At 35.2% G+C, this 15,680-nt stretch overlaps 3 protein-coding genes across 3 annotated transcripts; 1 reads left to right on the top strand and 2 right to left on the bottom strand.

The window, feature by feature from the left end:
- The first annotated feature begins 3,708 nt into the window (after positions 1-3,708).
- On the top strand, positions 3,709-6,253 carry LOC108211407 (uncharacterized). The gene is made up of 3 exons (XM_017383002.2): positions 3,709-4,113; positions 4,594-4,832; positions 5,877-6,253. The coding sequence occupies exons 1-3, from the start codon at positions 3,823-3,825 to the stop codon at positions 5,947-5,949; spliced, it is 603 nt and encodes a 200-aa protein (XP_017238491.1). The 5' UTR covers positions 3,709-3,822; the 3' UTR covers positions 5,950-6,253.
- A 540-nt stretch (positions 6,254-6,793) lies between these two features.
- Positions 6,794-9,296, bottom strand: LOC108211969 (glucan endo-1,3-beta-glucosidase 7). The gene is made up of 5 exons (XM_017383703.2): positions 9,088-9,296; positions 8,236-8,900; positions 7,765-8,088; positions 7,292-7,610; positions 6,794-7,182 (listed from the first exon to the last, which is right to left on the bottom strand). Exons 1-5 carry the CDS (start codon positions 9,152-9,154, stop codon positions 7,145-7,147), a joined length of 1,413 nt encoding a protein of 470 aa, XP_017239192.1. The 5' UTR covers positions 9,155-9,296; the 3' UTR covers positions 6,794-7,144.
- Positions 9,297-10,420: 1,124 nt separating this feature from the next.
- On the bottom strand, positions 10,421-15,212 carry LOC108211814 (uncharacterized). The gene is given in 5 exon segments (XM_017383508.2): positions 10,421-11,149; positions 11,240-11,315; positions 11,451-13,811; positions 13,940-14,001; positions 14,783-15,212. Coding segments are annotated over 5 exon segments (3,192 nt in total). The 5' UTR covers positions 14,892-15,212; the 3' UTR covers positions 10,421-10,565.
- Positions 15,213-15,680: the final 468 nt, after the last annotated feature.

Genomic DNA, 15,680 nt, shown 5'->3' with positions numbered 1-15,680 from the left:
TTATCTTCTCTTTTTCATTACTTTACACTACTTTATACATTTTTCTTAATCTCCGTACCCATTCCATATGTATATAATCCAGAGGGACGGAGGGAGTAATTTTTAAAGATTGGACGCGCATTATGCATGCATTTCGTTCCGCATGAATCATGATACATCTTAACCACATGTATTTCGTCTAAATTCGACGCTTTTAATATTTTTCTTATAAAATTATATATATTTTGGATTTCAGTACTTCACCAATTGAGCTGACTTTTTGCTACCTAAGATTATATTTTTTTATGAAAATACTTTTGACCAAGATAATATATAAGAAAATACCCTCCAAGTTGGGAGTTATAAGGTTTTTAAACATACTAAAGGAATTATTTTTTTCGCCTTTGACAAAAGTATTTTCAATTATTGAGAAGCTCAAGTCATGTGTAAGTTGTTAGGTCATGAATATTTATTAATTTATTTATATATTTTTAACAATACCGAGCAAGTTAACGGGGGATATCTAAGGATCTCTTAGCCAATAGTTCCCCGACTCTCTTTATTTATTTTTTTACTATTTAATAAAATGATATTAGTAAAAGTTGGTTATGGTTTAATTTTATAACATTTTTAGTGTTTACTATTTTTAACGGGAGTATTAATTTTGTTTATATTTGCCGAACCTCTAATCTAATATCATATTAAAATGATATAATTTTATATGTAATGTAATTTTATTTTTAATATATAACAATTAAAAGAGACTATCATTGAAATATAACTTACAAATTTAACAAATTTCACGTAATTAATAATATATACCTTTTTAATCAATTATCTTAGCCTACTATACTGGAAATGTTCTAGATCATATAATTGATCGATCAATTCAGTACTTGCTAGAATCATTTTCAAGGTCTTTACCTAGATTAGTATAGTTGGGACTTGGGAAGCTCCATTTTAAAAATAAAATAGAATAATAAAAAATAGGTCGGTATTGGAGAGGTTACGAAAGCAATAATAAACGGAGAGTCTATAGACGACTTATGACATCGTGGATTCGTGGTACAATTCAACTACGCGGTGTTGAATTTGATTGACAACAATCGACGTCATTTTTATAACTTGTGTCTGGTCAGATTTATAGTTTAATTGAACCAACCAACCCCACTGGCACGCATATTATTTGTTTTATTATCTCATTTTCTCGTATTATTATGAAGTGTCTAACTGTGATCTCATATGTAAGATTTAGGGACCGTTTTGATAAATTTAAAAAAGTGCTTCTTATTTAAAATAAAAAAATGAATTAAAATTGAGAAGTGATTAACATTTATAAATGATTAAACTGTTTGAAGAAAAATAGAAGTCACGGAACAAAAATTAGTATTATCAACTTTTTATAAGTGTTTCTGACTTTTGTACAAACAGATCAAAAAAAATAGAAGACGACTTCTTATAAAAAAAAAAGTCATAAATAGTGTCATCCAACCAGGCACGTAATATATTCAATCGTCCCCATTTTTCGAGTGTTATGTTATAGCTAATCTTAAAATTTAAATTTATTTATTATAAAAAATACTAATCATATTATTAAACTGAAAAAAAATAAATTTAACAATATTTGTTGTATTAGTTTATTGTCATATTCCCACTTTTTTTATTATACAAGTATTGGTCAAATGTAAATTATTGGAAGAAGTGAAATTGGGAACGAGGGTGTTTGATTAAAATATTAATTTGACATATATATATAAGAATTATTGGAAGATTATTAAAACTAGCTTTATGCCCGTACTTCGTACACGGATACTAAAACTTTGGTCAATAGAATTTAGAGATTACTATCATCTTTGCAAATTAATCCTAAGTTTTGGCATGTTTATTTCAGCTGACTCGTGTTATGAATATACCTACCTTCCTTTTTGTTGGACCAAAAATGCCATAAAAGCTATGAAAAAGATTTGAAGATACTTTGAAGCTCATGTGTATTAATCTGACAAAAAATGACTAAATCATACTTATAAAATATGATGAGAAAATCAAATTTTTTATAAAATTTTATATGTAGATGCCGTATGGTTTTTTATTATTGAATTGACTAGTTTATTTAAAAAAAAACATAACTTATACATAAACTTAATTGACAAAAAAAAAAAAAAAGTTATATACAAATTTCATCCAAATCATAAACTTCATCCAAATCATGACCTACATGGGGTCCGCTACTTATCACGAAGGTCGATTGTCGGGGAAGAATAAAACCACAGTTGTTTACTCCTTGGTCATTCCTTCCTGCCGGTTTGTTTAGTTCACGGGCGTATTTTGAGATTTTTCTAAAATATAGAGTTTTTTAATTTATTTTAATAATAATTTATACTTCCTTCATCTCATAATTTTGACTTATTTGATTTCTTATAATTAAATTGGCCGAATTTTGACTATAAATTACATGTAATTCTCTTGTAATTTTAAAAATATAAATATGCATAATAAAGTACATAAAATATATTTTTTAATGATATAATTTTTATGATTATTTTTAATCATATTATATATGTAATTTGTTGTTAAAATTTGGTCAATTTGACTATCAAAAGTCAAACAAACCCAGAGTTATGGGACGGAGGAAGTATAACAGAACTTTTTTTGTCAGTTATATATCAGATTTTCATTCAAGAAAATTTACTAAGAAAATGTAAACAAGAAAATTTATTATGAACGTACAGATCATGATTGTAAACAAGATCAGAATTTCGAGCAACTCAAATATATCAAAATTTAAAATTATTGTTTTTCTCAACATATGCCTACAACAATCGTGGCTTCAATTTTTAAAAGATCATGAGACAAAATTATTAAATTATCTTTTGTCACGTCATAAGCAAAATTGAAATACGGACTGAGTCAGCCAGATTAAAAAGGACGCAAAATCCTTTAGAACAGTCTATAAAATTACGAGTCAATGACTCTCTATGAATCTCTTTTTCATGATAAGGTCGAAATCAATATTCTCAGCAACGATAACGTTTAGATTTATTGTTAGAATTTTTGAATTTGTTTATAAAATATTAAGATTTTTCGTCCCATCATTATTTAACTAACTTCCCGATATAGTCCACTAATAAGAATTTATCCCCCGTCTTCTGTAATTAAATATATAGTCGTTTAGGTAAATTTATTTTTTTAAAACAAATGTTTATTTCTGGAAAAAAATGTATACCTTTTATTCTTTTCTGAAATAAATCCTTATTCTTTTTTTTTTTGAATAACGTATATAAAAACAAATAATTGATATGTATATATAAAAAATTATAAAAATATATACATATATTTGAAAAAATAAGCCCTTAAAATTTTAAAAAAAAATTGACCCCAAACAGGGTCATAGTACTTCTCCGTTTCAATTTAATTTACATATCCACTTTTAACAGGAAAATTTATTTCAAATTAGTTGTCCCAATTTAACTTTTAATGTAAAATCATATTTTCAAAATCAATTTTACTCCACATAATTCTTATTTATATTTTCTAAATTAATCTCATTTCAGATATTATAATAATTTAATACAATTAATCTGTGAATATTTATTTTCCCTAAAGTGTGTGATTTTTTAAAGTCTGACATATAATTTGAAACGGAACAAGTATTATTACAGTAAATCTAAGTATAGGATACAAATCAGCACTATTTTAAAAGTAGCTATCGCCAACCCCCGCCTCCAATAATAAATACTCTTGATTACCACCACTCTGCTTTCCCTCCCGCACCATATCACCTTCATCACATCCATAACTACACTTAAACCCCTTTAACTCTAAACAATCCCCTGCATCTTCATAATGAAAGCTCTAGACTTCTACACAGAAGATCAAGACCTCACCTACAAAAAACCCTCAGCCACAAGCCTGATCCTCAAACGTGAATCCTCTGGCTCATGTTCATCTGATACTTGCAACAATAGTAACTCCTCTGTGTTTGGAAAAACGAGGTATAAATTGTGGGCTTTGGTTGTTATTCTTGTTCTTGCTTTTTGGTCCATGTTTACTGGCTCTGTGACTCTTAACTGGTCTTCTGCTGGAGCTTTGGCTGATGAGTATGACTCTCCTCTGCACTCTGATCTTGATATCCTTGTAAGTACTGTGATTTTTTGAAAATTTGTGTTTGATGGGTTTTTCGTGTTTGATGTTTGTTGTGATTGGAGTTTGGGAGTGTGATGATTTTTATATGGTTTTGAATTGTAGTTTGTGATTTCTGGTATTGTAGTCCAGTGGATACCCGTCTGTCATCAAAGGTTCGAGTTTTATTGGGGAGCTAGTGTATGAGTTATTTAGAATTTTGGAGTTACAATTGTGATTCATAGTAGGCTAATGGATTGTGATCTTGATTTTAAGGTAGTCTATTGATATGTATGATCGATGGCTCGAGTCTAGGTAATGAGAGAATGGGTATCTAGAGTTGTGATTGTGATTCTTGGTAGTACAATGGATTCTTGTTCTTTTGGTATAAAATGTTTAGGATTCGAGAATTAGACTTTGCGTGAGTATTGAAATGTAAGTTTGATTGGTCTGAAATTTTTATGAAATTGTTTTTGTGTGTGTGATTGATTGCAGGAAGTAGAGGAGAGGGAGAAAGTGGTGAGGCATATGTGGGATGTGTATACTCATAGCAAGACAATTCGGTTGCCCAAATTCTGGCAACGCGCGTTTGAAGCTGCGTATGAGGATTTGAGTAGTGATGCTCCTTCTGTCCGAAATGCTGCTGTTTCAGAGATTGCTAAGATGTCTTTGCTATCTCTTGACCTTATTCTTGAATCTCTTGCACAATCGACTACAGCTTCCGACACTGATAGGTAACCACTGCCCCTACCTCATGTACGTCTGTTTAAATGTTCGGATAGAATTTGTGTGTTAATTATTGGTTTCCGATGTTAAATGTGTTGTTCTACATGTTTGTTTAAGCTTTAATGAATGATTTGGATGTTCCAAAACCATGGGAAGGACCATTAATTCGAGCGAGATAAACAGGGAGGAGTGGTTAAAAGGTTGCAACTTGCAATTATGTAGCATGTTCTTGTTTAATATAACCATATATGGGGGTGGGGACTGGGAACTGTGGAACCTGCATATTTATGAGTTGATGTCGCCTTGATGATAATCATACCGGCAAACTAAGCATATGGAGTATGCCAAGTCGTAAGTAGGGTCTTACGAGGTTAGGATATGCACATGCTTTGAATTATACCTGCAAATAATGTGTTATTTGTTAAGAGCAACTTTATGATGCTGGCTGGATCAAGAAAATCTCATTAATCTCTCTTTTAGGTTTATATATTGTCTGTGTCGCAGAGTCTTAAAACTGGACAATAAGTTGCAAAATTTTATATCTGGTTGCTTCTCCACATGATTGACATTTTGGGCACGAAATAAGGCAAGACAGCGTACACCAAGAGGAGTTTGCGTAAATTAGGACCTTCCTCTGGGTGGGGGGCTTTGAAAGCCTGAACATGGAACCAGTCTATGGAGTATGAACTATGGACTATGGTCTATCTTTAATCAACTTGCTTGTTGCTTCATATAGACCTCTGACCTCTCCATAACAATCTTATCCATTTCAGCATGGGCACATTATTTTTAATCAAAACTTTTATCATCCTCTTGTCCTTTGCATCTTATTGCCAAATTCTGGGGGGATAAAATATGGTCTGATTGGTTTGAAGGAATTTTTTTTCTAGGGTACATATTTCTTTATTGACAATATAATAAGCTTAATGCATGCATCATACACGACTTTGTTGAATCCCTTGTTTAATCTGAGCACAAAATGTAATCGCGTTTGGAAGTACTGTAATATAACAAGTGATCTGATAAGATGCTGCACTCCCTCTTATGTGCAGAACACCCGTCAAAGAAACAAGATCAAGCAAGCTGCAGAAGTCCAGACGACGTTTGTTACATTTTCAAGAATAGTATTCGTCAGTTTATGAACATTATTTGTCACTGGTCTCCATACTTGAATGCATTTATCAAGATCACTCAGTTCCTGCTCAGTAGCCGAAGATGGTGAATTGCAGGGTCCGTATACGAAGTTACTGAATTGTATAAAACTTAAGAATCGTTTCAATTGAAAGTAATATATTTGTTAGATGCAATGCAAATTTTCTTGTCCTGTACATTTTCCTCATTTTTTGAACTAATTTTTGAAAACTCAGGTTTGAGTTTTCGGCTGCTGCAGAAAATTTGTTATTACCAATCAGTGACCAATTCTTCCAAATCCTCAATGTATTAGGAGGATGTCTTACCAAAATCGTTTATTATTCTAACATTCCCCCTTACTCGAAAGCTCATCATGGGTCGAGAGTGGATATGGGCGCCCATCTTTGAGACATAACTTCGCCTTCGTGTATAATTATGAGAATATTAGAGATCGCAGGGAGTCAAAGCCCGAGTCTTCCGCGAGCCTGGGCTTTAATATCATGTTAAGTGAATAATTCTTCTCAAACCTCGAGGTGTTAGGAGAACGGCTTTTCAGGATCATATATATTCTAACATATTCTAATAATTTGATTGAATATCATGTTTTCCAAATTGTAATGATAAGTTCAGTACTGATTCTTACAAAAAAAAGAATCCAAAGTGCTCGAATAACCAACTCTGGCTCTCTGTAACAAGTTGCCAAGTTGTGATGCATACTATGTACAGACACGAAGTAGTATTGTAGATAGCCCACATTATCTATACCAGAAAGTCGAAACCAATGTGGTAAAGATTCAAGATCTAGTATTGAACTTTGGGGTGAAACCAACTGAAGAATTATATAAAGGCATATATACTTTTGCTCAATTTGTTTGGCCTAATTACATTACATAAATATGATATGGAAGAAGTGGTGACGAGTTTGTAGCGGGAATTCTATAATTTAACCGATATTGTGTATTAGGGAGAACACGTGTTCCCGTGTGTCATTTATCAGATCCGCCTCTAGTGGGGGCTAGGATAAATATTACAAACATTGAAAACATGACAAAATTATTTTTCTCTTGGTCCCTTATAGCACAATACAGTATATGATAGTATGAACTTTCTAGCCCTAGCCCACTTGCTCAAGAATCAGAATAAGATTCAGCAGCCACTACCACTATTAGATTCTTGGACTCCTCTACCTTTAGGCATTCCCACCAGGAAAAGTGCATCCATTGTAACCTAAAAAATCCGAAATTTTAAGAAAATGTTACGGAATGAAGGGGCTGTTATTATTTTTTAACTACCTTGTTGCGAAATGGACTTATTCGGACTATAATGAGAGACTTACTAGGATCAATAGACGAAAGCATGGCTGTCTGTGAGAAATCACAGTTCCATGGGTTCTTCCCTGCAGTTTGGTAAAGAAGATTCATAGCGTATGTTGCGTGAGCAGCCAGGGTGTTTGGTTCAAAACAAGCTCCAGCTGGTTGGATCGGGGTGCAGTCGATCCCAAATGCACAAGCATAATCCAGATTTTCCTGCAGTTGGGCATCGGAAACACCTGTCTTAGGCACACACCAGGCGCCGCTTTTTGGCGTGCCTGATGGACTGGCTGGCATTGTCGAAGGCCTTGTTGGACTTGATGGCGTCTCTGGTGTCAGCGACGTCTAAAAATAGGAACAATCAGTATTACCAAAAGAGTACCAGAAATCGAGTTCAATTGACAATACCAAACTATAAACAAGATCAAAAGGAAAACACAGTCAATAATGCTAAAAAGTCAAAAGACAGATATTCAAAAACGGAGAGAGTAATACTCACCTGGCTAGCCTTAGTAAGCATAACATCATAAGTGACAGTGAGATCAGGCTTAAAAAGGCCAAATGACCGCTCAGAGGCTGGTCCGGGTTTCAGGTCCTCATCGAACAATGCAAACAAATACGTATCGACTGATTTTCCAGGCATCAGCGGAGTTCCTACCATAGACCTCAAATGCGCAATCAAGTTGCCATTGTAAGCCTTGGCATTCTCAATGCTTGTTCCGACTTGATTACTATCTCCTCTGTATGGCCATCCTGTCTCAGAAATAACGATTTCTACGCCTTTGAATCCCATAGCGTTCAGCGCAGATCGTACAGCATCCACCTACACATAATTTAATGTTCATATAATCCAATAAAATCTCAGTTGAATACACCGTCTTAATATTCATAAATTATATGTGATAATTTGAAACATCTGACCGTTGCTCATTTTTGGAAAACAAATGACAATGAGTTAAAATCTGTGTACCTGAGCATCAAACATGTTAGTATACTTGATGCCAGTACCCGGATCAAGTCGGCCTGAATTTGGTTGAAACAAGCAAAAAGCCAGAGTTTCAGGTCTCGGGTCACTTTGATACGCAAAAAACGGATATGGATTAAAACTGAAACCCGACCCAGTCGCATTATTAAACTCCAATAATCCCTTCAACAAATCCTCCACCGTCGGATCAAACCTCCCACTCGACGGTGGATCAGACCTTTTCAAAATCGCAAGTGAATGTACCGTTGTGACCTTAATTTTCCCGCCAAGCATGGCCTCAGTAAGGGCATTTTGGACATTTTGCATAGCTTTTAAAAGCAAGTACATTAAACTACGGTCTGTTGAGCTCATGATCTCGTTACCAACATTAACTGTTGTTATTTTGCTGGATGGATAGAATGGAATGATGTTTGAATTAATCCATGATTTCACAAAGTTCGAGTCTGCTGCAAGTGCTGGAATGTCGGTGTTGGATGCTCCGATAGCGATCTCGATGTTAGTGTTGGCTAGTGACTGGATTATGGTTGCATCAGCACCGAATAATCGGACTTTTTGGATTGAGGTGGATTGGAGTAGCCTCGCGACAGCAGATGGCGGTGGGAGGTTGTTAGCGACTTGTCCGTAGTTTATTCCGAGGTATGGTTCCGAATCTGCAAAACAGAGTAATTACAAAATTTAAGTTTACATTTCAGAAAAATTTTACGAACACATTTTCTGTCCCGCAGCAGAAATAAGTCCTGCCAGAAATTGAGCAGAACATAACACGAAAAATGTCAAATTTTTTATTCTTCCATTAATAAAAAAGTTGTAATTTGAACTTCTGTATGATGCACTTACTAGCAAGATGGGAAGTAAGTTGGAGGAAGAGAAGAAAGAAGCTTGAAACCGAAAGAAAATAGACCATAGCTACTAATTATCGAGGTTCAGAAGTGAACTAAGTGTTTATTTTGCAGAGATTTTGCGAAAAGGAGAGTAGTTATGAGAGCTATCTAAAGAAAGAAGAGTGTTAGAAAAGTCGTAACTTCTGGTAGGTCAATAAATTATGTAAATTTAATTACTTTTTGTATCCTTACAAATTACTAGTTGCTCTGATAAATCTCGGGGTGAGTGAGAATTGAACCGCCAATCTGGGGACGAGGGGGGATAACTTTTAAGAAATTTGTTTATATGTATAATGTTGGAGAATATTATGAGTATAAGAAACTTCTTCCTTGCATGATAAAGGACGACTTTAGGAATCGATTGCAAGCTTTAAAAAAGATGGAGAATAGTTCGTCGACAAGCTTTTCCTTTTTAGACTAGTGATTGCAAGAGAATGGTGGAAATTTGTATAGCTTTCTGATAGAGGCTTCAAATGACCTTTCTAGCTTCTCCGGTCTTATGCTCCAACTCTTCGTTAGTAAAGACATACAAGATTTCCACATGCTTAACCCAATCTTGTATCCGTTTTTGTCGATGTAGCATTACTCTTTTTACAAGGAAAAAACGAAAATTTTCTTTTAGACCTTTAGAACTCAAAAGATTAGAGGTAATGCGCATGTTTACAAACACAATTATCTCAATTCATATCAATGACAATGATGTGCATGATGAAACACAGGTTTACTTGAAGGTTATGCTCAATTTTCTTTGATATTATATATGCACATCATTCCACCTGAATATAACTGATTTTTCCGGTTCAGCCTGGCTTCAGCCTCTTGTCGCATATCAACTAGACAAGCTAACCCGAATCATATGTACTTACAAGGAAAGGAAAAGTAATATGCTCTCTGTAAAAATGAAGGTTATGTTTATTATCAGAAATATTTTCTCCGAGTTAATTTAATGAATCCCTTTGTAGACATATCGCGTGCATTCTGTGAGATGTGTATGAACTATGAACATACAAAGGATTTACCTGAAGGCAGTTCCCTCACTCCCTTCACTTTATATTACAGTGCTACAATAAAATTGGTATGAAACAGTTGCATTTTCTTTGTCAATGCTCATTCACTTAGCTATCTTGATGCTTCTTAACTTGAATTACATATTAATATGTTTTTTAGAATTGTTTCGGTTCGTATTATTTCATTCTTGCTATTTTTCAGTACTGTTCATTTATTGCCCTGTTCTGATAGATGGAAAATTATGTCCTATGTATTATGTATCATGTACTATAGTAACAAAATTGCGAATTAACAAACATGAAACTTCATTATCTTTCTTACAACTCTACTCTGTGGGAAATGTTAAACTTGCATTACATAACATACTAGAAGAAAACTTACTTTCTGTAACTTTAACTTTAGGCGATTTCAGACGACTGCAAGTGACTATTCACTTGTAATCTCATCTATGAGCTCGTCCAGCACTTGTCTTTCCACATCCTTGATAATGTCATTGGTTCCATCAAATGCAAACATTACCTCGTTCCACCCAAAGTCCCACATGCAGTTTAGATGTGGATGTGTATTATGGATGTCCATCTCGAGCATTTTGAGCAGGGCTTCAGCATCATCATTATCATCATGCTCATTTCCTCCGTAGTATTTTAGCCTATCGAAGTCCTTGTATAGTTGTTTGATCAGATTATCCAAAGAGCTAACTGTTGTGTTGCAGATGGATACTTTGAAACATTGTTGAAGTAGTTCTTGTCTTCTTCCTTTCCTATTCATAACCTCATAAGCACAGTCTATTGTGAACTTTGTGGATTTCTCTTGATATATCTGATCACTTGCATGAAGAATGCCAACTGGTATGTTGAGCCTGAAAAGTGCTTCTGCTGTGTTCAAGAATAGTGGACTTGTAATCAGTGTCTCTTTGAGTTTCTTTTCGTTTTCTGTCAGTGGCTCTTGTTTCCATGATATTAAGGCTTTCTTGTGCTCTTGCAATCTAGGGTGAGATATTTCATTGCTGCCTGCAAGATTATGTAGGTAGTTCTTTTACTATGAATTGTCACTATTAGAATAGATTTAGAGATTGTATTATGTGTGTGGAATTTACGTACCAATTAAGGAGCTTGGTAAAGTTTCCAAGGACTTCTGTTCTGAAGATGGCTGAGCTTGGTGTGCAGTGTCTTTGCTCTGCATGATTCAAGGAAGTAAAAGGTGATGATACTACAAACTTTAAGATATAACCTGTTTGTTTTCATTTGTAATATTTCTTGTTAAAAGATCATTATCTGCTATTCTAAAAGAGAGCAAGAAAAGTGAGCTTACAATGTCATTTGCATCTGGAGGCGATACCACTTCTAGACTTCTACATTCATCATCCTGGGAACTGCTAGGATCTATGGTTGCTGCAGTTTCAAAATGTTTTTCCTCATCTGTACTCAGGGTTTGAACAATTTCTTCTGATTTAGCTTCTTCCGTGCTCTCTTCTGGTTCTTTGCATGCGACAGAACTATGTTCTTCTGATCCCTTTGTCTCAGTGGCCGTCTCCTGAATTCTCTCCCTGGATTCTTGAGTAACACTAGTTTGATGTTTTGTAGGTGTTGCCAAGTTTGTTAAAGTTCCACTTCTCTTGTTCATTCTCTCATTCATCTTCCTAGGAATTTGTCCTCTAAACTTCTGTGTAATTTCGGCCTTCTTTCCAGTGGCTAAGACGTGGATAGGCCTCTTTCGTTCAAGTGGCAGCATCATATCTTTTTCTGTCTGTATCTGTGGGGCTAGTTCACTTGGGGATGCATTGTGGTCCATGTTCATTGAAACAATAGTAGCAGACTTGTCTCCAACAGTATTTTCCTAATGTCTGCTATCTGGCTGCTCTTCCTGATGCATTTCATCATTATTTTCTTTAAGATATTTCCTCGTGACTGAAGCTTGGTTCATAGGTGGATGCTTCTTGGTTAACCTATTTTCATTATGCATTGTTTTCAACGGAACCTTTGATCTTACTGGACTTCCATCTTGTGCCGTAGCTGATCTTAATGGACTCCCATTTGGTGTCGGAGCTTGATAATTACTTCTTATGTTCTGCTCCTCTCTCTTATTGGTCTGATGCTTTTCTTCTTGGATACCAGATTTCCGGAGCATATGAAGCTGCTGCAATTCATTATTCTGCAGGGGTTTTGGTTGATATCTTGCAGTAAGCCTCTCGGAGTTTCTGCCTTCTGTTTGAGCTGTGACCTTTCTATGTTCTGCCTTTTCTTGCAATATACTTGAACTTCTATGCTTGAGTTTTAATCTCTGATGCATTTCATCTTTAATGATGGGTTCCTTGGTTTCACTTTTCTCTGGAGTCTTTAGTTGCCTGTGCTTCATGGAATTCTGTCTTGCCTCTTTCTCCAAAACCTGATTTCCGAAAACTTCTATTGACCTGTTGATGCTCTTTTGTTGTTTATCTAATTTGATGGCAGAATTTTCTGGGTCTGAACCATGTATAGTTCTTTTTGCTCTTTCATGATTCTTCCTTTGTAAATTTTCATCAGCAATCGCCACAACTGAGTTAAGCTGATGTAATACCTGATGCTTTTCAGCTTTCTGTGGAACATTGTTGTTCTTAGTTTCTGAAACGTGGCGGTCTTGTTTCAAGACATTGTATTTTTTGGTTATATTTTCTTGCCTGTCAGATTTCTTGGTCTTTATCTCAGTGTTCTTCGTTGTCAGATACGTGATCTTTAAGCCCATTCCTTCTCCATTTCTCGTCCCTGAATCTTTCTGTCTGATTTGTGAAGGTACTTGTTCTGGAATCTCTTCTAACCCCATCAATTTTGCAATAATGCTTGACATTCTCCCTTTTTCTGCTGCAGCTCGTGATGAATTCGAGTGGCTTGTTTGTTCAGAGTCTGTAGGAGTTTTAAAGTTGGAACTCCAACTCGAAGACCGTCTATGAGGCTCCGAATTGGAACTAGAAGCTTGATTGTTGGAGAAGCTGGAACTCCTAGCATGATATGTCAGCTCTATCAATCTCTGATTTGAATCAGACTTTGTTACAAAGCCATGGGAATTCCTTGATGGCTTATCAAATGAGAATCTTGGCAGATCAAGTTGTTTCTGCTGAATCGTTGACCCCTTGCTAGCTTCGTCACTATCTTCCTCCTCGAGTAAAGTGATCCTGTTCTTTCTCTGAGGTTTAATCATGTACTCTGAAGCTTCTTGCAAATTCACAAGCATCCGCAAGGATTCTTCTAAATCAGTAGCCCCTTTTAACAATTCCTTGCCAACTTCTATTGAATACTTGTCAATGTTAAGGCCATTTGAACAAGCTCTTAAAATATGATTCAAATTTTGCACCCCTTTTGATATTTCATTAACATGAAGATTTGAAAAGGTCGGGAACTGGCTAGTCGAAGAATGGTGCTTACTGAGGCTGCCATATCCTGCCATCTTCCCAGTGTCGAGTGATTTCTTTCCAATTTGTTGGAGGAACTGTAGCATTGGGTTACCGCCTGAGAAGTTGCCCTTTCCGTGTTTCCCACTGTTCTGAAGGGCAAGCAATATCGCCATAGGCAGATCAACTCTTTGTCCAGTGCTCTGGCCACTTCTGTACTGAACTAATTGGCTTGAATTTTCACTATCTGTCGGTAGTCTAGCATTTCCACTCGCTCTTCTCCTTGAGTTTCCTGTATTGGGCCTCACCTACAACAAAAAATGAAGCAAAAAAAAATAAAAAAAATTCAGGTTGCAATTTCAATTTATCTATTGTCCAAGTAGATGGAATGAGTATTAGACAGTATATCAGTTTTGTTCTGGAGATCGAAACTTACAGGTTCTGGTCCTTTTGTTTTTTGAGTTCCTCTGTAGGTCTGGCCGGAATTTCTTTGTCCATCTACTTAACAAAAGACGCAAAAATCAGAAATATTTACCGAATAAATGGGGCAAAGACGAACCTAAGGCCACAAACACACTCAGCCAAGTACTCAGGAATTATTTTTTGCGAGTAAACAACTGTGAATATCATGTGTTTATGAACAAATTGTTACTGTTTTGGGAAAGAAGTCTATTAGACTTGATATCTGTTGATATACAGAAGTCTAACCTACACGAGATTACCCACTCGGGCACAGGGCTTGGGGAAGGTAAGATGATCATGGACAGTGGACTTCACCATTACTCGATAGTAGAGAAGCAAAAAAAAAAAAAAAAAGAGACCGTTTCTGTGATTTCCAATAATAACCAGGAGTAAATCATGAATTTCAGATAATCATATCCGCGTGCATGTATGTTCCAGCTATGATCTGTTAATTCATAATCGTAAATTTTAGATTTACGATTATGATTTGCATTTCCTACTAGCCGGCTGCCACCAGAAGCTGCCTTGGATTTCTAACTGAGGTGTAAATTCCAGGTATGTTTGCTCAATGATTTACATTAGTTGAAACTTCTGATTAGCTGTTATCTATCGGGTTAAATGACATTTAGGTCACTCAACTCGCTACTAACTTTCAGTTGGGTCATCCAACTCAAGTATCTGACTAGTGACTTAAATGCCATTTTACCTATTATCTATCTAAGTTCTAACTAGTGTCTATATATATAATTTATCATAATTTTTCATCGTCGATTGCAATCACTTCTCAAAAATATGCATATCAGAATTCAGAAGTTACCTCTTGCCATGGTACTTGAAGTGCCCGAGCTCTGAGATGCAGCCATTCGTTCCTTCTTTAGCCTTAGATCATGCAGCAGCTTTTGTGCAAAATCCGACTTCATCGCCATGTTGTAACAATGCAATTCACAGTTCTCAGACCTCCGAAGAAATTATAATCTCTTTCGACAGATGAATGAATGCTAGATCATAATGTTAGATCATCACCAGGTCTGTCTCTTTCCTTAGTTGGAAGGGCATTTTCAATGTTGGGTAAGTTGGCAAGAGTTTTTCAAAGCAATTAAAGATTGCATTGATTTAAATGTAAGATCTCTCTGTTTCTCTTACAACTCTAGGTGCTACTATGACTTTCATTGTAATCCAAGTTATCAGAGAGCTTTATACTACTTGTCAAACAAGCTCTTCAACCAACTTTTGTCTTCATTTCTAGTGCTTTTGATGATTTACATGCACTCAGCTGATGGAGTAGTTATTTTCCTGATTTCTGTGATTTAGTGACATAATGACATACAGTAGAAGGCGGCAAATGTTCTTTCTTGAGGATAATATATGTTAGTGACCGAATTTTATTTATTTTTTTTATTTTGATACCAAAATTCAAATTTGAAATACGGTAATCATATATTGTCTTATTTGTCGAAAAGAACATATTTGTGAGAAAATTTTATAGTTTTTCTTGAGAAAAGTGGTCCTTAGCCATTTTTTCTAAATATAAAACCAAAATCTGGCCACCTATTTGTGAAATGAAATCCTATTAGAGTGCAAAAACGGATAAAATTCAGACATCGTTTTGCATCACTCTATTATCTTTTATAATTAAACATACTCACGCGCCCACCTATTTGTGAATTGAAATCCTATTAGAGTGCAAAAACGGATAAAATTCAGACATCGTTTTG

The sequence above is a fragment of the Daucus carota genome, chromosome 3 (genome assembly GCF_001625215.2).
Source record: "Daucus carota subsp. sativus chromosome 3, DH1 v3.0, whole genome shotgun sequence".
NCBI classification, from domain to species: domain Eukaryota; kingdom Viridiplantae; phylum Streptophyta; class Magnoliopsida; order Apiales; family Apiaceae; genus Daucus; species Daucus carota.
The sequence above is the reverse complement of the archived record's forward strand: the minus strand, read 5'-3'. Positions and strand labels throughout refer to the sequence as shown.

Excerpts from the sequence above, each read along its gene's own strand:
- LOC108211407 (XM_017383002.2), top strand. The coding sequence starts at position 3,823 with ATGAAAGCTCTAGACTTCTACACAGAAGATCAAGACCTCACCTACAAA. Across the intron at positions 4,114-4,593 it reads ACTCTGATCTTGATATCCTT|GAAGTAGAGGAGAGGGAGAA; the intron begins GTAAGTACTGTG and ends GATTGATTGCAG. Across the intron at positions 4,833-5,876 it reads ACAGCTTCCGACACTGATAG|AACACCCGTCAAAGAAACAA; the intron begins GTAACCACTGCC and ends TCTTATGTGCAG.
- LOC108211969 (XM_017383703.2), bottom strand. The coding sequence starts at position 9,154 with ATGGTCTATTTTCTTTCGGTTTCAAGCTTCTTTCTTCTCTTCCTCCAA. Across the intron at positions 8,089-8,235 it reads CTAACATGTTTGATGCTCAG|GTGGATGCTGTACGATCTGC; the intron begins GTACACAGATTT and ends AATTATGTGTAG. Across the intron at positions 7,183-7,291 it reads GCTTTCGTCTATTGATCCTA|GTTACAATGGATGCACTTTT; the intron begins GTAAGTCTCTCA and ends CGGATTTTTTAG.